Source organism: Agelaius phoeniceus, chromosome 9 (genome assembly GCF_051311805.1).
Source record: "Agelaius phoeniceus isolate bAgePho1 chromosome 9, bAgePho1.hap1, whole genome shotgun sequence".
NCBI lineage: Eukaryota > Metazoa > Chordata > Aves > Passeriformes > Icteridae > Agelaius > Agelaius phoeniceus.
Genome location: NC_135273.1, coordinates 33,792,781 through 33,815,541, shown reverse-complemented (window position 1 = coordinate 33,815,541; position 22,761 = coordinate 33,792,781). Strand labels below are relative to the sequence as shown.

The window sequence follows — 22,761 nt, the reverse complement described above, 5'->3', positions numbered from 1 at the left end:
ATGCTCGAGTGTCATGGCCAGCAGACACCAAAAGGACAATGTCCTGCTTGGGAATGTGCCTGTGGCAGCTCCAGGTGCTCTCCCTTCGAGGCAGACAAAAGCCAGCAGTTGGTGTGTGGAGCCTGGGACACCTGACACCAGCCTGACACAAAAGCAGAGCAGGCTGCTGAATTAGTGATGACCAGGGAGGTTATATATCCAGGCATATGGTCACCCACACAGCTCCCCTCAGCATCCTGAGGCATGCAGAAACCCCTGAACCAGACACAGACAGGAGCCAGGAAACCCTGCAGGTAAATTCCAGTCATCCCAGTCAAAAGGAAGTAAAAAATAAATCCTGTCTTCTCAATACATCTCAGCACGAATGAAACACACACAGCATTTGTCATTTCCCTGGAAGGGAGCTGCAAGACAGATCTGCTGCCACAGAAAGTTGTTTCCCATCACTCAGCATCCACCTTGCTCCCTTCCAACCTCTGTTGGATCACAGCTGCACCTTCCTCCTATAGCAATGCTGCAAGGGCCCTGATGAGGGAGGAATGGTGAGGAGGACTCCATGGATAGCAGAAGGCTAATTAATTAATTTATTATACTATATTATTCTATACATCTAAAACTGAACCTGCCACCACTCAGCCCTGCTCACACTGCTCCCTTGCTCCCTTCCAGCTTCTGTTGGATCACAGCTGCACCTTCCTCATATAGCAATGCTGTGAGGGCACTGACGAAGGAGGAATGATGCATCTGACTCCATGGACATCAGAAGGCTAATTAATTACTTTATTATACTGTATTATTCTATACATCTAAAACTGAACCTGCCAAGCACTCAACCCTGCTCACACTGCCCAGAATCTCATGACTGTCACCCAACAGTCCCAACACACACACACACTCGGCCCTGACAGGCCAAGGAAACAAAACACCATCACTTTGGGTAAACAATCTCCACATTGCATTCTATTTTTGCACAAACACAGGCACAAGCAAGTGATAAGAATTGTTTTTTCCTTTCTCTGAGGTTCAGAGAACGTGAATCCCGGAAATATTCTTGGGAAGAATTGTGCCTTGCTTTTCTCTGTGAAGAGAAATGTGGGGCTACATCCTCAGGATGGCCAAAGCCCCGGGGCCCTGCCATCCCCTCCCTCCCACCCAGGAACCACCTGGCCTCTCCTCTCTCTCCAGAGCCCCAAGTGCCTTGACACCTTTCTCCCCATTACTGAGCCATTCTATATTCCTCCTGGACAGAATTCCTCCCCTTCCTGTCCTTGCTCCTCTCTTCTCTCCATCCCAAATGTCCCACTGACCGCTTGCCAGCTTAATGAGCTCACCAGTCTACTTAAAATATTAGCAATGGCCTTGTGGGTTTTTTCCTGATCTTTTGCTGCTGAACATGAAGATTTCCAGTCTCCTCCCTTGGACGATTCCCCTCTTTCCATCCTGACTTCCCACTTTCATGCTGTAATTTATGGCTGACTCCTTGGGAAGCTTCTTCTGCTCCCAGCTTTGAAGGACGCTCCAGGAGATGGATGGGATTGTGCTGCCAGGCATTTAAATGCTCCAGGACACCAGGTTGCCATGGTAAAGTTTGTGCCTCAGGGTCACCTCCCCCTAATATGAAGTGCAATAAAATGCAGAAACAATGGAATTTAGTGGAATTAGGTCAATAGGGGAGGAATTTGACTAAACACAGCGCTGTGTTCTGTGTCCTGAAAAGGGTCATGCATTTCAGATTTGACCATGGTCACTTTTTGAAGGATGGGCAACTAAACTAGGGGCCCAAAGGCCTCCTAGCTGCACATCAGAGGCTGTTCTCTAGCTCAGCCTCCCCAACACCATCAGATACTCACCCTATACCCACTGGGGCTATTTTTCTACTAGCAGAGAGTTCCTGGCTTTGCAAATTAGCAAATTTAGGGAAAGAGGTGTCTCCAATACCTCTCCAACCACCACTTCCTCGCTGCTCTGACCAGTGATCCCTGCTGAAGCACGCACACCGCTGAACAATACCCATTTGCTGAGACATTTTCCTTGCCAAAATCTCTCTGATCATCTTAATGTGCCTTCACTTTCCAGAGAACAAGGGAAAAAAAATAAGATGGGGGAAATTAGCCAATTTTATCTTTCCTCTCTCTGGAGACACCAGAGGTACACGCAGGAATGTGGCAGAAATTAAAGGATGAAAAAGGAAAGGCTGAGCAGCAAAAGGGGGGCAGAGAGAAGGAAAACAAGACAGGAAATGTTTTAAATATCAGAAAGACAGAGGGAAAGGGGAGAATGACAATGAGAAAAAATTAAGAACTTTGGGACTGCAGTATGAAACCACTTCTAGCAGACTTGTTGCTCCCACCTGGCAAGAAATAGGCTTGCTCAGGACCTACAAACCCAGCTTTTTGTTATGACACGGGTCAAGAAGAAGGAGAAGTTTCTCATCCGTCTGTCTGTGTGCAGGTACAGGGGCAGCAGCAGCTCCTGCATACACTGCAGGCAGACAGGGGCCTGGGAAGGCAGGCACTGAGGGGATGCTGGGCTGGGAGCACTGGGATGGATCACAGGAGCCCATTCAGAGTGTTTTTCCAAGCTCATTGAGGAACGGATGGTGGCATAGGCATCATTTTGGAGAAACACTGCTATAACGAGGGGTTTTATAGATGAGAGCCATAATGTTTAATTGCCCTCAGCCAAGCTCTCAGTTTAAAAAGGCTGTTAAAAGTACTGGCTCAAACCCAGAGAAATGGGGGGGGGGGGGGGGGGGGAGAAAAAGGGAAAAAAAGGAGGGAAAAAACCACACCATCAATATCTCCTCCTTCCTCCCTACCCCTTTAGCCTTGAGCACCTTTCAAGGGAGAGATGCAGCCACTGCCCTGCTCTGGTGAAGAGCCACCTGTGAGTCAGGGCGAGCTGTTTTCCCAGGGCAGGATAATTTCCCACCCCCCTCTGCAGGAAGGGCTGCTCACGTTGGGAGCCAGGGCTGAACTTGGAGCGGGTGACTTTCACGAGATGTGAAAGGGGAACCCATCACACACCTTGCTCCGGATAATTTATTAATCAAAATGTGCTCCGTCAGGGCTCCTCGGGCACAGAAATAGATGCTGTTGGATGTGGTTCATGGAGTCAGCAACAGACACAGTTATTAGCAGATAAATAGTCCATCAGCTGCCGTGAGCACCTCGCTGCTCTTCACCTTGAGTTGCTGCCCCCAGGCCGCCCTCAGGGAAGCACTGCCAGGGCAGGGGCCTTGCCCCGTGATTAAATTCAAAGGCAACAAGTCATTTCCAAAGGAAAACTGGCTGTTACAACCTGAGCTTGTTGTTACAAATCGAGATGCTGTGTAAAAACAGTGTCCCCTTCTCCTCTTGGTTTGCTGCTCGTCTGGGGAGATGCAGCTCTCTGGGATAACAGATCTGAGCCCAAAGCTGTGTGCCAGCGCTCCTCCTCACATGCCTGCTCTGCAAACAGGCCCTTTTAGTATCTTTCCCTAAGGATCTGTCCATTCTAGCAGAACTTGTGATCTTGCAGAGCCACAAAAGGAGCTCACACCAAATGCTCGCAGTTCCCTTTTTCAGAACGGAATGTACAGTACAAGGAAATAAAAGGAGGTATTTATCACCCAAGGTGCAATTCCCCTCCCAGATTTCCTGGGAGCTGTGGCTGAGTACCAGAGAGGAGAACAGAACCCTCAGAGTTTCTGCTCTGAGTGTAATTCCTCACACAAAAGGATTCTGAGTCTTGGACCACGACCATCGTTCCCCCACGTCATCTCAAATGGGCTTTTTGACATAAACCCCACATCTCCAGAATCCACAGCTTTCTGAAATTTCTCCATTAAAAACCATCTCAGAACCAGTTGTTTTTGCTAGCCATGACATGAACAGAGGTGGTCCAGGTTCATCGTTCTCCCCGGTGGTCAACATTGAATCCCAGACCGATTTGGGTTGGAAAGGACCTCAGAGATCATCTCATTCCAAACAACTTCCACTAGACCAGGTTGCTCAGCCTTGAACACACACTAAATCCCAAAAAGCTGAACAGGAAGTCCCAGAAATTAAACAGAAAAGATGCTTTTGTTTCCTGTTTCCACATAAAAGGGAATGTATAGTTTTAATTACAGCGGGCCGTTTGCTGGGGGACCACCTGCCACGCAAACTATTATCCCAATCATATCTCTTTCCAACGACTCCTGGATTGCCAGGGAGCCAAAGCCAGATGCCAACATGATGAAAAAAAGCAGCCTGCAGGAAGAAGGGGAGCAACTGAGCCAAGGGGAAAGGGGCTGTGACTGCAGCCACCATCTTTGCTTTGTGCTGTCTCATCCCCTTGCATTGGCAGGGTGGGAACAAACAGCTTTTGATGGATAACTCAGCGCCAGGCACTTTTCCACCCATCAGCGTGTCCTCCTACAGAAATGTTCTGCTGTGATGGCTGCCTTTAAATCACACAGGAAGGCCCTCCCAGCAGCTGGAATTTATGAGGGCTTCAACACCCCGGCAGTTCACCGAGCGAGGAGAATGTGGGAAAAACTGGAGCGAGGTAGGGAATAGCAAAACGAGCAGGTCCCCACTTCCAAGGGTGCTCCCCAATGTCTGGTTTAAGGGTTTTAGGAAGTGCTTTGCTCTGCCTTCTTTATTAAGTCAGGTCAAGCCATGGAGGGAGATGTCAGCAGCTGAGGGCTTGGAGACCTCTTTGGCCACTTGACCTTTCCTCAAGGATTCATGCTGCACTTTCATAAAGAAGGCAGTGGGCTCTGTTAAGAGCACAGGAAACATGTTCTGAGAGTGCTACTGCACTGATTAATTACTCATATATACATATTATATATATAAAAAATATATCTATGACATTTTATTCCTTAGCAGGAAATCCAGAAGATGGAGAACAATTATTTTCAGCTTCCCTCGCACTTCTGTAACTCACACTTCTGTTGCATTGTGCAAATAATGATTTTTAATTCATGTTTCCCTCGGGGTGCACCAGCTTAAAGAAGAGAGACTTTGCTAGAAACTGCATCAGTCTCATAAAACAATCCAGTTGGGGAGGAGGGGGGAAGAACCCCACCCTGAGGGTTTGTGAATAGCCCTAAGGACCATCTCTGACTGAAAGCTCCCTCCCCTCTCTCCTGAAGGATTTTCCAAGCCCCAGGAAGGACGTATAGATTGCCCTTGTGCAATCTCCCACTGCCCATCCATCACCACACCTGAAATGTGTCAGGCAGGCAGAGACTGACATGTGGGACCCTGTCCCCTGGGTTAACCCCTCAGTGCCTGCCCAAGCAGCACAGGTCACCTTCACACCCTCCTGCCAGGAGGCTCCAAGTCTCCTGACTCTCCTGGAAATAAATGAAGCCCAAAGTTTACTGCTAGCAAGCAACACGTGAGTCAATACGTTTTCCTAAGAAGAGCTCGCGGGCTGAAGTCTCCTCCCGCCTATTAATTAAATTGCTGTTTAATTCACGCTGAAAATCCTTCCCTTAAAGAGCCAGAGGATTCCCCGTGCCCCAGGCGGTGTGCAGAGGCAGCAAATGTGAAAACACACTGCCGTCTGCAGGGCTGATCCTGCCCAAAACTGCCAGGGCCCTCCCGATTCCCGCCAGGAAAATCAATCTCTGTTAGCCCGGAGAGCTCCCCTAAATGAAAAGCCTTATCTAGAACAGGTCGTGTTATACAACAAGTCACTGGCTTTGCCTGGGAAATGAAAGATGATGAGGCAGAGTCCCCAGCACAGAGGCTATCTCCATAAATCTGCCAAAAAGGAGCTGTGGATTACTTTGCTGGATTAATTATCTGTCCTTCAAACAGAGTCCTGACCTCAGTGGCTGAGCGTCTCCAACCTGTCACTGCAGCCGGGGAGGGAGGGCTGGCACAGGGCTCTGGCCACAGGAAAAGCAGCAGGAACAAGGAACACCCTCTGGAGCAATGGGAGCCCTGGCACTGACCAGACTTTTGGCACGAGGGGCATGAATTGTGAGGTCTCAGTTTGGGTTTCTTTTTCTATTGGGCAGTGAGCCCGTTCCTTGTAAAGTGTGAAGTGAAAAAGTACATTTTCCTGGAGTTAAAACACTCTGATGGGAAGGAAGGGGCAGAAACAACTGAATGGCTTTTCCCTATTAGATATGGAAATGATTCCCAATGCAGGCAGGACAAGCAGCCAAAGCCATGGCACAGCTACACCAGTGCTCCTCCATCATCTCAGCCTTAACAGCTTTGTAAGCTGGCGGCATAAAGCTAGATCTCGAGTCTTATTTTATGTGGTTATGGTTAATCTTTTAGTTTTATTGTGTTCCTGTCACGGGAGGACCTTGTGCTGGAGATAGCTGTATAAATAAGAGCTGCTGCAGTACATCCCCAGATGTGGCTGCCCGAGGGATGGAGCTGAACAGGACAGCAGCAATTCCAAATTAATTTTTAAACCCCACCTCCAAATCACACCGATGCTTTAGGCATTAACACCAAAGGTATGATGAATGGCCAGGTTGCTTCTCAGCTCTCTACTGCTGCATATACCAGCCCAAAAGGCAAAAGCAGACCAGCCACATGCTAACCCTGTGCCCAAAAATCTCTGAGAGCTGGGAAAAGGCATCATGCATCCCTGCAGGGGAATGGGAGCAGCATCACTGCCACCTCCCCTCCTGGAAGGGAGCTGAAGAGCCAGGTTTAATTACTACTTCCACCAGCCACTTTCACTTTTGCTTACGGTCGGTTTCTAATTTAATTTGCTTCCCCGTTCCCATATGTTAGGCTTTTTTTTTTTGCTTTTTTTTCTGCAAAATTGCCATAAAAATTTTCCAGCTCGGGCGCAAAAATCTGCTCGCTGACCTTTACCATCGTGATTGAGGATAATGAGAAATTAATTAGGCTTTACCTGCCTGCCAAAAAGAAAATGGCTTGCCTTGGCTGAGCAGGATTTTGGAAGCACATTAGATGCCAGTCCTGTGTCTGGACTCTCACACATCAGAAAGCAACATCAGCTCTGTCCACAGAATCTGATATTCCCATCCAACCCCTTCTCCATGAGACCCTGCTGATGACAGGAGAAAGATTCCTGGCCAGTTAGGAAAACACTTCATAATTCTCATGTTTGGGGGAAAAAAATAGCAGTGCAAAGTAGTTTAATCACTCTTTTGATCTGTTCAGCTGGATCCTCTGTAGGAGAGCTGCCCTCACTGGGCAGGACTGCAGGCAAGGGTTAAGCTCTTGGCGTACACAAGCAGATGCAAGGCTGTGTGCAATGATTTGCCTGCAGGTCTCTCCATGTTCCACCTGGATCCCAGAGCACCCTGATTGCCCCTCCACCATCCCACTGCCTGTCCAGGATGGCCAGGCTGACAGCTATTTTACCATCGTCACTGTAATTCAGCAACCTCTGCAAAATCAGATTGATGTTTCAGTCCAGTCTCCAGTGAAAAAGAACCTGTATCAGCCAGAAGAGAGTCCCTGCTGCACCTTGGCCAGGTGATACCCACAATCTGGGACAATCTCTTGAATAAATTGCAGAGGGAATTAGAGGAATAAATAATCCTCGCATCTTCAAAGGCTGGATACTTGCAGTCAGGATCAGTGGACTTGAAAGTCAGGGTGAAATCACCTTGACCCTTGAGGCTGATTAAAAGAGGGTTTGAAATGGCTGGGCTTTAAGGAAAAGAAACTGGGAAATTATTCCTGCACGTGGGGGCAGCACCTGGAGCATGTGGCCCAGAGGGGAGGGGAAGCACTGCTGCTGTTTCTTGCTGGGGAAAAAAACCCCAAAAAATGATGCCAGGAAGAGGGTTACAACCCACACCCACCAAGCTGGGGCCCCAAAAATGATGCCAGGAAGAGGGTTACAACCCACACCCACCAAGCTGGTCCCTCACTCCTGGGTCACCCCAAGCAGTCTGTCTGTCCTCACCAAAGCAGCATCTGAGTGCAGCCCTGGCAGCATCAAAGTCAGCTGGGCTATGGCAGGGATTGCTGAGCTCAAGGCATCTTAAATGAAACAGGCCCAAGCCCCCCAAAACTGGCCTTCCCATAAGGCAGCTGGGTTTTATCTGGAAACACCTTCCCAGCCTGCCCTGCCCCTGCTGCCATCAGAAGGGATGCTCAGGCCATGGAGCCAAAGCATTGCCCAGCAATGATCCACTCATCCACACCAGGAAGGGTTCCCAGGCTTCAGAGCCAGACTCCAAAGGCAGGCTTAATCCTGTCAGAAGGCAGAAAGCCACCACCACTTTACTTAAGGTTCCTCCTCTAGCTCTGCACCCTCACGGGCCCAGTCCTCGCATCACATCTTCTGAAACTTTTGGGAAACACCACAGAAACCACCAGGAGCTGTTCAGTCCATACTCAGTCTCGTTCCCTCCTGGAACAGAATATCCCCTCTGGGGGATGTTTGTGGCTCACCATTAGGAATGAAAGGTTTCAATGTGAAATATTGTCAAATTTGCATGGAGCTACCTGGTCTAGTGGAAGGTGTCTCTACCCATGGCAGGGGGGTTGGAACAATCATCTTTAAGGTCTCCTCCATCTTAAATCATTCTATCTATTCTACTCCATGATTTCCCAGGGATGGGATGTACAAGGACTTATTGCAGGCCTGTCCGTCCATCCATCCATCCATCCATCCATCCATCCATCCATCCATCCCTCCATCCATCCATCCATCCATCCCTCCATCCATCCATCATCCATCCATCCATCCATCCATCCATCCATCCATCATCCATCCATCCATCATCCATCCATCCATCCATCATCCATCCATCCATCCATCCCTCCATCCATCCATCCATCCATCCATCCATCCATCCATCCATCATCCATCCATCCATCCATCCATCCATCATCCATCCATCATCCATCCATGCATCCATCATCCATCCATGCATCCATCATCCATCCATCCATCCATCATCCATCCATCCATTATCCATCCATCCATCCATCCATCCATCCATCCATCCATCCATCCCTCCATTATCCATCCATCCATCCATCCATCCATCCATCCATCCATCCATCCATCCATCCATCCATCCATTATCCATCCATCCATCATCCATCCATCCACCCATCCATCCCTCCATCGATTCATCCATCCATCCATCCATCCCTCCATCCCTGCTGGGTCCCCTCTGTGCCCCCAGGACTCACCAGACACGATGGTGTAGCCGATGCCCCGGGGACGTCCCTTGTCCTGGTCGACGGCCGTGATCATCCTGACGGTGGTGCCCTGGGGAGGGACAGGGGACAAGGTGTCACAGCACTGCTGCCACAACGACCTCCACCTCTCACCCTGGGCCAGCTGCTGAGGGACAACCTGTCCTAGGACATGCAGGTCATGGAAAAGTCCCATTGCCTGCCCTCAAAGCAGCTCAGGCTCAGTACTCATCACCCTGGTGTGAGTGTTAATCCACTCTGCTAACCCACCCCAGGATGTAGCTGGGAATGCTGAGGGCATCACCAGCAGGAAACAACTCCCTTTCACCACCACTTTCAGTTTGATCTGCCATTGGTGTCCCCATTTCAACCTGGCCTCTTCTCCCACTGTGTTCCTCAGATGAGGCACCCCAGGCAATAAGGGCTGCTCACACTGACCATTGGCAGCCAGCTGCACAACCGAGTGAGCTGAAGAGATTTTAATTGAAACCCCTGAGGAGGAAGAGAAGGAGGAGGAGAGCTGGACAGATGCTGAGAACCCAAAGGCAGAAGCTTCTGCAGCTGCCAGCTCACCCACCTCATCCTCCATCCTGCACTGTTCCTATAACCCAGCAGGAAGATCCAAGAATCCCCCAAAACAGACAAGAGCAACATAAGAGGGACCCAAAATTCTTGTTTAGCTCTTGAAATAAAAATATCCTGCTCCATAAGTCAACTTCCCCCGCCGCAGTGCAGTGAGCCCCTGTGAATACCAACGCATGCACATGCCCGTAATTAATGTAGTGTGAAAAAATTTACAACTCAGCTGTTCTTGTTTTCATTGGCTTATTAACAGTGGGGAAAGCAGCAAATTTTTTATTATTTTTTTTCTTTCCCCTCAAAGGAAATGTCAGCAGAGGCGTTTGCATATCTAACGAGGGAGCAGAGCGGGTCGGCAGCCTCGTGCTTGCCCTGCAATCTATCATTTGAAGGCCAGAGGGAAAGCTGAAACATCACTGGTGGAAAGAAGGGACTCACAGGACTTCCAGACCCCTGTCCCTGGGGGTTTGATGCCACTGCTGGCCATAAAGAAGGCTCTGAGGGCCAGGCAGGCTGCCCGTTCCCTGATCTCCGAGGGCATTTCAACAGACTCCTTAAGTAAATCCATGTTATTAACCGAGAGCATTAGCCATAAATCCCAGGTCACTGGCCTCTGAGCAGCACTCGGCTGCTGAGGCTCAGCAGCCACCCAGAGAGCCTCTAAATTACTGACAATAACTGTGCTTTCCCAAGAGCACAGAGAGAGAGGAAAACCACTGTCAAAGTGGGGAAGGAGCAGGTGGGAAAGCAGAACAGAGGATGTGGAAAGGAGGGCAAGGCAAAGTGGAGGGAAAAAAAAAAGGGTGATGCATTTCAGTGTGGGGTGATGCATTTCAGAGTGCCCTGTCCCAGCATAGTTTTACTTAAATTATAATGTAAAATTACAATGTATAAATTATAATGTATTATACTTTATACTATACTCTCTCTCTAGATATAGTGTATATATATATATACACACTCTCTATACTCTCTATATAACTATATACCCTCCCTATATATACATGTATAGAGAGAGTATATAGGTATATAGAGAGTGTGCATATAATATAATAGTATTATGTTATTATACAATATAATTATATATCATATAAGTATATAGGTATATAGAGAGTTTGTATAATAATATAATAGTATTATATCATTATACAGTATAATTATATATCATATATAATTATATATTATACAGTATAATACTATTATACTGTATAATATATAATTATATTATGCATTATAATAGTATTATGCTGTATATATATTTTATATATACTGTACTGTGCTGCATGTATATATATACACTCTATATATCTATATACTCTCTATATTTGTATAAATAGTATTATATTACACAGTCTATATATTATATATAATGTATAATTATATATTATTCAGTATAATAGTATTATACTGTATATATATACAGTGTATATACTGTACTGTATGTATATATATATACACACTCTATATATCTATATACCCTATATGTATGTATATAAATAGTATTATATTACACAATCTATATATTATAATTATATATAATATATAATTATATATTATACAGTATAATAGTATTATACTGTATATATCCCATACTGTATGTATATATATACACACTCTATATACAGCTATATACTCTATATATATATGTATATAAATAGTATTATATACTATATATTGTATTTTATGTGTTATTATATATTCTGTACTGTATTTTACATTACCCTCACATTCAGCAGAATCAAACTGGATGCAATCTTTAATCTCCCGTGCCCTCGGGGCAGGTAGGAGCCCCTCCCTGCCTGGCCCAGCGGGAGGGGCGGTGGGAGCAGGCACCGGGGCTGTGTGACAGCTCTCTTGTCACCTGTCACACGGCTCGGGAGCGGCACGGAATGGGAATTGCCTCCTGCAGAGGGAAGGCAGGGCCCTGCGATGGCTGGGGAATAGCAATGGGCCGCTCTGTCTGCGGGAGAGGCCCCTCCTGGAGGAGCCAAGGGGAAGGGCTGGAGGGAGAGATAAAAGGATGAGCGCGGATGTGGCAGCAGGGGAAGTTTGGGAGGGGTGGAGGGGGAATCCACTCGCATATCTCAGCCACAGAGATGCCCACGGGAAAGAAATTATCCAGAGATTTGATCACAGGAATGAGGGCTGTGAGGGACCCTGCTGAGGTTCACCCTCTGCCCTCGGCAGGCCTGTGATGATGATGATGATGATGATGATGATGATGATGATGATGATGATGATATCTTGCTGCTGGGTTTTGGCATTGGCCTCCTGTGTTTCTCCTCCTGCTCCACAAGCACCTCCTGGGGATGAGCCACATTTCACCAGTGTCCAAGAAACACATCTTGGAGTGGTTTTGGCTTCCCTACCATCCATGGATGCCATCTCCTGGAACAACAGCAAGATCCTTCACATCCCACCTGGCTTCCATCCAGGTGCCCACAAGTCTGGCAGATGCCACCTCTTGGGGTTGGACATTCCCTTCCTGAGCAACCACAGCGTTTGGGAGCAGCCTTGAACCTCCCAGGAAAGGGGCTGAAGAAGTGGCACAGGGCACAACCTGTGGCAAGAGCCTGGAGCTCTTAGGAACTCCCAAATATCCCTGACTTTCCTTTTAAAACAAGTCACACCTCGCCCGCCCACTGCAGACAGCAGTGGCTGGTGGGTACAGAGAGAACAGAATAACTCTTCCCCTCTGGGAGAGGAGGAAGAAGGTTTAGAAAAGTAATAATCTGGGAAAGCCTATGCTTAAAAAAAGGCAAAGAAAATCAAGAATGGCACATTATCCAAACAAAATCTGAGGGTTTTTTGAAGAGGGGCAGGGGTAAATCAATCCTTTTTTAATAAAACCCTGAGCTTTTAATAAAGTGTTCACACTGATGGGCTGGAAATATTGTAAGAAAGAATTAACTCGGAGCTATTCAGACTCTAGGGCAAAACCAGCACTGATTCTACATTATTTCTTCAACTCAAGGAGTTTCTGAGGAGGAGGGGGATGGTGCTGAAGAATTAAAACTGTTTTAATGATGTTTGACATGTTATCTGTACCATTCTACTGCAAGGGAATACAAGTGCTGGTCTTGGGGCCATGTGCCAGCAGGGTTTGGCCCCACTCTTGGCCTCATGTGGCTCCCTGTGGGATGAAGCACACGTCCACAGCCCTCAGCTTGTCTCCTGGAGAGTGGAATCCTCCTCCTGCACCCACAAAGTGAAGCTGCAGCACTGCCTGAGGTGCAGAAGCTGGGGCAGAACCTGGGGTGCAGAAAAGCAGGGGCTTATCAGAACCACAGCAGCTCTGCAAGGAGAAATGGCCCCTCTCCTCTAGCCCCCACCAGCCTGTCTGGAGGACATGGAATCACAGAATAATTCAGGTTGGAAAAGCCTCCTGAGATCATCCAGTCCAGCCATTACCCCAATATTGCCAAGGCCACCACTGACTCGTGTCCCCAAGTGCCACATCCACTCTTAAATCCCTGCAGGGATAGTGATTCCATGACTGCCCTGGAGGCTGTGGCAATGCTGCACAACCCTTCCTTTCCAGGACATTCAACATCAACCACGCCACCCAACCTCCAGCTGCTGCCCGGACAGACACCCAAAAACCCTCTTGAGGATGAAAAACACGCCTCAGAGCTTTGCCACAGCTGCAGGCACACTTGGGTGCCCTAAGAGAGATGCCTGAGCCATGCTGGGATGATAAACAACATCAAGAAAGAAGATACAACACCTCCAGGGACAGCCGAGTCTCTCCCTGCTGCGTCCTCTTCCTCTGCCCGATAAGAAATTGCTTTCTTCTCAGTGTCACAATAAGCACCTGCCCAAAATGCTTCTCAATTATGCTCCCAGATCCCGGCCTGAGAGAAATAAGAACTACAACTGCACTCCTCTCCCCTCTCAGGCCCCTCCACCCCTTTTTCTTCTTCTTCTCTTACAGGATTAGGGACTTGAAAGGCGAAGCGCAGCCCAGCGTTGCAGCAGGAGGAGGAGGGGGGGTGAGCGCTTCAGAAAGCTGCCACGGCAAAAAAAATCCCATTTCTCACTTCTTAATTCCAGTCAATTCCAGTCAAAGGGCTGATAGAGATCTGTTTGTGGTAATTTGCTGCAGTTTATCCACTCTTTTCACCTTCTATCGGCTCTCCGCTGACGGGCTGGCTGACATGCTGTTACTCGAGTGAGGAAATTAAAATTTGATGCAATAATCCCAAATAAGAAGGATTTTATTAGGTAATGTATACACTTTAGATGAGGTATTCTTGCCTGATACATTGATAGGGGAGCACAGACATGCTGTGCACCGCAGATAAAAAGAGGGAAGAGAGACGGGTAGCAGCGGCTCCGTGGATTTAGGGCTGGGATGAGATGCCTTGAGCACATTTTGACCTGCTGAGTCACATGTTAGGGTAAACATCACCCAAAAATGCACCACAGCCTCTTGGTTTGACCTGTAAGCCTGTTTTTTTAACTCCCCACCCAAACTGGTGATCATTTTGACAACCAAGAATTCACTCTACACCTGGCTCCACTCAGGGGGTAGGGCAGAGCTGATGAGAAGATTTACACTGGGAGACAAAAAAGGCACATAATTAATGGCTGGACTTGATGAACTTTGAGGTTTCTTCCAAACAAATGACTCTGTGTTAAACGCCATGCTTACCAAAGCAAATCACACCCTTGTTTCAGCAGTGGAATTTCTCCCAGTAAAGCTGGGAATTTGGGTCCAAACCAGAGGGTGACACCACTCAAAGCAGTCCCCACCTCCAGCAATCTTCCTCTTCCCCATGCCTCTGGTGGCACCTATCCATCCCAGATACCTCAGTGCCTTTGGAGATGTTGCACGTGGCCAAGAGAAATTAAAATCTCGAAACCTGGTGGGAATCCCTTCCTCCTTTTCCTGTGTCACGTTGCACAATGGAAATTTGCTGCTTCCCTGACTGCAAACAGTGAGTGTTCCAGGAATAACTGTGGTGCATGCTGGTGTATTCACACAAAGGGATCCTTCAGCCTTAATATATATGATTATTTGGAAGACATTCCCTTTCCTGGATACCAGATCACTCCATGGAGGTGATGCAGTCTATGATTTTTAATACTTATGGCACTTTCATTCCTCTAATTTCATTTAAAGCTTTTTTCCTTCTAGCTAAGTGTGATCTAATTTGTGGAGTTTTATTTCCCTGCAGCTCACTCTGTCCATCCCAGAGATACTCCTTAATACCAACAAAACTTTTACTTTGTGAATAATTCATGAATAAGCTGTTTTTTTCTGGCCACCTCTGGGCCAGCAGACAGGTAATGTGCTGTGTCACCACGGGATTTGGGACAGTACAACTCAACCCTATTGATCCAGCACTCTCCATGCCCCAAAGTGAATAAAAAGGCACAAATTGAAGCACACTGGAGTTCCCTCTCCCTCTGAACTGAGCCACCAGGCATTTGGGATCCAAAGCACCATACAAGTTATGGGGTGCACATGTGGTGTGGGTACCCACCATGCCATGATTTTAAGGCAAGTTTTCCCTTCCACACACAAAAATGTTTCCCTGTGGACAAAGTGATGGGATGCACAGCTGTGGATGCTGTGGAGAAGGGCTGGGGCTTGGATTAAAGTCCTTGGTGGGTCTCTAAAATTGTCTCCATTCCCTGGCTAGATTGCAAGGGCTGTACTGCATTTCAGGGTGTACTTTTAATCCTGACTGGAAAGTACCAAAAATAAGAGACAAATTTCTCATTGAAAGTCCCAGATGAGATTCCCTCTAGAAACAGCTCCCAAAGCCCAAGCTGCCCTCCACGCTCCCTGACATCTGTGGGGGGAAAAAAACAACCTCATCCCTGCTGTATTCAGGGACTGGGAGACGTTTTTCCACAAACAGCGAGTTTGCTGACAAACCGAGTTTCAGAAGAACTAAAATGATTGGACCAATTTGGCAAAACCTGGGGGAAAAGACTCAAAGTGCTGAAATGGCTGATGATTCTGGCATTTTCAAAACTGCCTCATTTCAGGAACGTTTAGATTTTTCCTTCAAGTCCTCTATTGGAAATGGCATGCAGATAGACCGTTGGGAGGAGACGGGGCGACTGTCTGCTCCCAACAACACAAAGCCTCTGCAGAATTTAAGAAAAAAACCCTCAAGAAAATATTTTATTTGGGGTCCAGGCTTCCTGAACCCCTGTGCTTAGGCTGGATGTTTTAAAAAGGGGCTGAATGTCTTGGATCTGGCTGGACTTGTGCTGCTTCAGAAGGAAACCCCACGGAGCACAGCCCTTACCGGAGGCGAGTTCTCGTAGATGTTGGTGCTGTAGGGCAGGTTGATGAAGATGGGGTCCATGTCCTGCACATCTGTGATGATGACTGCCAGGTTGGCCAGAGTAGACAGAGGCTTGTTTTTATCTTGGTCCTTGAAAAAAAAGAAGGGACAGGGAGGGGAGAGAAAGGATTTCTATCAGAAAAACAGAATTATTCAGCAGCATTAAGTCTCTCATGGTTGTAGCTGGGACAGGATTTCTGAATAGTGGAGGCAATCATCTCTTTTTCAAGCTACCTGCTGGAATTATTGTCCACTGCACCACCCTCTAAGCTGAAATACAATATGCATTTCATTGCAGCATCAGCCCTTTCAAATGAAGCAAACACCAATTTAGTTTTCATCGCATTTTGAGTGAAAATGCAGCAATGCTGTTCAACATCTACTTCAAAATGTAAATTCCTTTCTAATGCAGACACAGCCTAAAGTGCCTCAGCATGGTCAGACCCAGGGGTGGGTGCCAGCAGCCTCTCTCATACCCACAGTGCTGATGCCTTTACACAGCTGAAGAGGAGGCTCTGGGAGACCTCAGAGACCCCTCCAGTGCTTAAAGGGGCTCCAAGAGAGCTGGACAGGGACTTGGGACAAGGGATGGAGGGACAGGATAAGGGGAAGTGGCTTTAGACAGAAAGAAGGCAGGGTTAGGTCACATATTAGGAAGAAATTCCTGGCTGTCAGGGTGGTGAGTTCACCCAGAGAAGCTGTGGCTGCCCCGTGTATCCCTGGAAGTGTCCAAGGCCGGGTTGGATGGGGCTTGGAACACCCTGGGACAGTGAAAGGTGTTCCTCCCCATGGCAGGGGGTTGGACTAAATGGTCTTCAAATGTCCCTTCCCACCTGAACTATTCCACGATTCCATGATCACCTCCCTTTCACTCCATCACATCCCACCAGGACAGAGCCTCGGGCTCTTTGCCAAGCATGGCCCTCCTCCAGCAGCCAATGCCACAGCAGCAGGCACTGCCACCAGCTTCTCCTGCTTTTCTTGCTGAAGCCTTGTCCCATGGGTGCTCAGAAGGGACCCCAAAGCCCCCAGCCCTTTGCTAAGGGCAGTCATCATCACAGCCCTTAGCAAAGGGAGCACACGGAGGGAAGGGAATCAGTGTCTCCTTACCCCCAATCAGGCACTGTGCTGGAAGGTGACCATCAGAGGTTACCACACACTCCTCCAAAGCAGCACTGAGCAGGGGCAAAGACTGATTGCCAGAAGATTAATGTTAATTTAAACTCTATTCAACACCTCAGCTTGTACATTATCCTCTTAACCTGCAGGGCTCAGTGTCTGTGGCCTGGGTGGATGCTTATTCTGACTCTGCTGTTAGTGCCACCAGGTTCAAGTCCTTTGTTTCTTCAGATAATGTTCCCTCCCCTCCCCTTCACCTCTTAAACTTTGTTTCAGGCATCACAGATAGCACTGAAAAAACAAGCATGCTTCCAATTTCCTCACTGGACTGCCTCTCCTGCTGTCCTTTCCAGCCTCTTTCTGTGCTTGCTGCCTTCATCCCTGGGATTGAACAACTCCTGCCCTGCACCCATGCTCCTCAGCAATCCCTGCAACCACCCTGAACCCACCATCACCCCATTTCCCACTCTGGACCATGCAAACTGTTCATCAGGCAGACAAAAATCTGCATTTGCTCTTCCAGCTCCTGCTACTCTGGTGCAACTCTCACATTTCTTTCCCGGCACAGCTTTGCCCTGGGGTTTCTCATCACTCTTCTTCTAGGAATCCCTAACACTGACCAAGGCAAGGGGATATTGCCACAGCTGCCACCCAGCCCAGTCCAGAGACAACATTTAAGCCCTTGGATTCCCCAAACTGGAAATCACTGGATGCCAGGAGTGTGTCAAGTAAGTAACAGGTTGCCCAGAAAAGCTTCCAGGGCTGCTTCATCCCTGGAAGTGTTCAAGGCCAGGCTGGACAGGGCTTGGAGCAACCTGGGATAGTGGAAGGGGTCCCTGCCCATGGCAAGGGCTGGGATGAACTGGGCTTTACAACCCTTTCCAACCCAAACCATTGTGGGATTCCCTGAAGTACCAAATATTTTATCTTTGCTGGGATACAGGGCCAGGCAGAGCTGGATGGGCCAAGCTGACACTATTGCATCCCTAAGGAAATCAGAATCCTGGAAGAAAGTTACATTTCCATCAGGGACTGTGTTTGGCCCCACATTTTCCAACCTGCTAGATAGCTCAGTAACACATCCCAGGAAAGCGTGCCAGTGACAGGTATTGCCAAGGAAGCCAAAAACAGAGAGGTCCTCTTTGCACTTGAGCATTTAGATAAAATGAGGTATGTTTCAAAATAAGAAAACAAAAAAAACCAAGTTTCTGGAACAAATTCCACAGCCTGGAACATGCAGGGCTTGGGCTGAAAGGCTGTGATGTTTGCCCTACAGTCAGTGAGTGTCCAGGCCTGCTGCTGTGAAGAGAGAAGCACAGCCCTCCGTGTCCTCCTGACATTTGTAGCTCTGCATCAAGACAATGATCTTGATTAAATCACATGCTTCAAGAGCTCTAGCCAGCTGCCTGGAGGGGGCAGAGAGGGTTTTCCCCCCCTCTCCTGAGCGTGGGGCTGGGCAGATGTATTGTAGGGCTGAATCTCACCTTCCTCTGTTGCGTGCGAGGTGGGGAAGGAGCCGGCACCCAGAGCTCCAGCCCGTGTGCTCTTTGACATTCTCCAGCTCTCTCCACACTGAACAGCAGGGATTGAACTCCCACCCACATGGGGCATGAATTTACCATTTCCCCTCCCAGTGTGATGGCATTGACTGTAATTAAGACCCTAGTTTCTCCTCTGCCCACCAAAATTTTAACTCTTGATGTCTGAACTGAATACAGGTGAATCCACTTGTAATAAATCACAGTGTACAAGGAATGAGTCTGGAGGATACCAAAGACATTTTTCACACAGAGGGGGGTGAGACACTGGCACAGCTTGCCCAGGGAAGTTGTGGATGTAGTTCCATCCCTGGAAGTGTTCCAGTACCAGCTGGAGGGGCCCTGGGGCAAGTGATCTAGAGGAAGGTGGCAGGGGGTTGGAATGGGATGGTCTTTAAGGTGCCTGACCCAAACCATTCTATGATTCTGTGAATGGTCTGTGTGCCCTGTACTGGGTTTCATCACCCAGGAGCTGCCTCCCTTCCTGCAGAAGCCCCTGACACACGTGAGATACTGTTGGAGAGGTGCAGCCGTTCCCCACAGTGACTTAAAACCACCCAGAGACTGCACTGCTGCAATGCCTTGCTAAGCAGAAAATACTGGATGTGCCCAAAAGCAGATTTGTCAGAGCAGGGCAACAACATAAACTTCAGACAAGTTGGCATTCACATTCTCTGAAAAAATCCCTTTGCCCAGGGTTTTTCTCCTGGGAAGCTGAGAAGCCTCAGAGAAAAGGAAAACAATTCTTGTCTCATTTGCTTCTCCTGTGTTGTGCTCATGTGGAATGTGTTTGGCGATTGTTTACCCACAGGTGATTGTTTGATTAGATTCTGGTGCGAGTTGTTTTGACACTCTGGCCAGTTGGGGCCAAGCTGTGTTGAGACTCTGGGAAGAGTCACAAGTTTTCATTATCTTTTTAGCGTTCAGTAAGTAACCTTTCTGTATTCTCTAGTATAGTACAGTATTCTTTAATATAATGTAGTATAATAAAATAATAAATTAGCCTTCTGAGAACATGGAGTCAGACTCATTTCATCATCCCTGCCTTTGCCGAGGCATTCCCAGCACATACAATCAACACCTCCAGGCATTCCCAGCACATACAATCAACACCTCCAGGCATTCCCAGCACACACAATGAACCCCTCCAGGCCTGCAGCTGCCAGGGTCAGACTCACCGTGGCGTTCACCTGCAGCTGGTAGGCCTGAGTGACTTCGTAGTCCAGCTCCCGGATCACCGTCACGATGCCACGGCCGCTGTCGATGGCGAAGAAGCTGGAAGGGGGCTGGAAGGAGTAGAGCACGCTGCCTCCTGCCCCCTGGTCCGGGTCCGTGGCGTTCACGATGAAAATTGGAGTGCCCACGGGGGTGTTCTGGAGATAAGAAATAAATATCAGTAACACTGTAATTTTTTCCCTTTTCTTTAGGCTTATTTAAACCTACTCTAAACACCCAAAAAACACCAGCAACTCACACCTATAACCCACCAAACCAAACCTAAACCATAACATTTCCAACATCAAAAAAACTAATAAAAAACTAAATAAGCTAAACTACAACCCCCCCCTAAAAAAACTTTCTCAATTTATCATCTCTTTTAAAACAATAAAAAATTTTATTATTTAATATTATTATTTAACAAACAATTTTTTCCACTTTTCTCCAAAAAAATGTTTTTTCTCAAACCAATTAAAAAAAACCAAACAAATCTATTTTCCTTAAAAAAACACCCTTTAAAAATTCTCTCCAAAATTTACCCTAAACCAAAACAAATACATCTAGTGGTGCCCAATGTGGGGCCCAAATCCACAACCCTGAGATTAAGAGTCACACGTTCTACTGACTGAGCCAGCTGGGCAATTTCACAGCACCAATTTCCTTTTCAGTAACACTGTATTGTGGCTCTGGGGTTTTTGGGGTCTCCCCCAAAAACAGCTGCCATGGGTGTCCCAGACAGCAGAGTCCAGTTAAGCAGGACCTGTCTGGGCCCCTCACGCAGACTCCAGGGCCACAGGCAATCTTAGCAAGCTCAGCTCTTGAATGAGATCAGCTCTTTTGGGGCCTAGAGCACCAAAAGCCATTTCTAACCTGACACTCAGACCCTGGGGAAATGACTTCTCTTTTCCATGGAAAATGGTCTCAATTGGCAGCTGCAGGCACTGGCCGACACTGGGGCACCACCCTGAAAATGTGCAAACTTTGCTGGATTTCTCCAAAACTAATGCTGCCACCAAGGAGGACCCTGCAAGTCCTTAGAGCACTAAAGACCACCTCTCATATGATACCCAGACTCTGGGGAAATTACTTCTTTATCCCCATGGAGAATGGGGATTTTTGCTGGATTTCTCCAAAACTGAAGCTGCCAGCAACAGGCTGGGGTACCATCCTTAAAATACCCCAGTGATTCTCAGCTCATTTGTGATTTTGGCTCTTTGTTTGCTAAGTGCCTTTGGCAGATGCAGGGAGAGAGAGGAGAAGTGCTGTGTGAGGTTCCACAGAGGTGCCTTTATTGGTATCTTCTGCAAAGGCTCTCAGTGACTGCTCTTCTTCCAAACTGGGCAGAAATAGGGGTTTTTATAGGGTATGTGGGTTTTAAAAAACAGTCCAACAGTAAGGGTCAAGGGGAAAGTGACCTACAGTCTTACAGAGAGATAACAAGGGCCCAAAGGTGGGAGAGGGGCTTCTTTTGGTCCAGTTATCATGACTGGACATTTCCTATCTTAGACAACTGGCCACCAAGGAGGCCTAGCAGGCCCTGTTCCTGCTACAACACTGTGCACCGTTTTCACATCAAATGCACCCCAGCAATTTCCTTTTCCCACCAGGAGTGTTATCAGAGACCCAGCAACTTCAGCCCTGTATTTCCAGGACATTTATAAGTTATATAGCTGTATTCTTTATTACAGTATTGCAGGGCCTATAATAGTTGTTACACACTTATAATAATAGTTATACAGCTCTGGTCAAGGTGGCACTCTATCACAAACCCTTATTTTCCCCAGACATCCCAACTTTCCAGAAAAATTGCTCTCTTTGATGAAACTTGTTTTTTGCCCAAAGGCACCTTTATTTTTGACGCTGACTCCCTCACTGTTTTCACCACAAAGTATTAAATATAGGAGAGCTTTAAAAAAATAAGGGGAAAATTTAAAAAAATAACATTAAATGCAACACAGAACTTCACATAAAAGTCAGTTGTAGTTTCCACAGCAACTACAACCTGGCCCGATTAACGCAGGCATGAACAGTTCCATCGTCATAAATCTGGAACTAATCTACATGCATAAAATATGCAGCTGAGTGCACAAAATCAGCAATGGCAAGTGCAGTTTGGCACTTCTTATTGTTTAACTTCACAGCGGGGAGAACAATTATCCATTTTTGGTGGAACAGCTGCATGTTCCTATGCAAATCTTAAAATGCATATTCTTGTCTCTCCCTAAAGGCACGAGCACAGACTGCCAGCTAAAAGGCTCTGCTGGGGCTCCAGGTACACATCACGACACCTTGGGCACGTCCCCCTGCCTGTGACACCATCAAAAGTGTTGACAAGGAGCTAAACCTCAAAAGGGGACACAGCAAAGGTCACAAGTGAGACCTGGCAGTGGCTGGTTATGGCCAGCTGGGATAATAAGGATTATTACTGAAAACCTCTCCCCAAGTCTCTGTGTTTTATTCTTAACTCCTTTCCTATTGAGTTATTCACCCTCAGCTCACACAGAAGTATCCTGAAGTGCTGAGAGGATGGAAAGGAGGCTTGAGGAGAGAGGCAGAGTTTAAAAGATGGGGCACTGCTTCCAAGAAAATCCTTGGCCAAATCTGCAAAACAAACTGAGCTATTTTCAGGGTTTTTTGGGAACCACAGGGCTTGCAGTAAACCAAAGGTTGTCCCAGTCAACACTTCTACTAGAAAATATTGGAAAACAGGGCTCCACACTCAAGAATCTTATTTAACCAGCCTAATACTGGGTGCAAAGAACCAGAGAATCCAAATTTTCCCAGTTAAGGCTCAGGCCAGCAGAAATTTGCCCTCAAGGCAGGTGGCAGGATTTGGTACAACAAAGTAGGGAACCCAGGGCACACTCTGCA

General features: G+C 47.4%; 1 protein-coding gene across 1 annotated transcript in view; it reads right to left on the bottom strand.

The window, feature by feature from the left end:
* The window catches only part of CDH23 (cadherin related 23), a 226,030-nt gene that overhangs the window by 106,059 nt on the left and 97,210 nt on the right, over positions 1–22,761 (bottom strand). The window contains exons 7-9 of the mRNA XM_077183497.1: positions 19,851–20,045; positions 15,977–16,105; positions 9,126–9,204 (exon numbers count right to left, since the gene is read on the bottom strand). Of these exons, the coding sequence (XP_077039612.1) occupies positions 9,126–9,204; positions 15,977–16,105; positions 19,851–20,045 (403 nt within the window). The remainder of the gene's footprint in view (positions 1–9,125; positions 9,205–15,976; positions 16,106–19,850; positions 20,046–22,761) is intronic.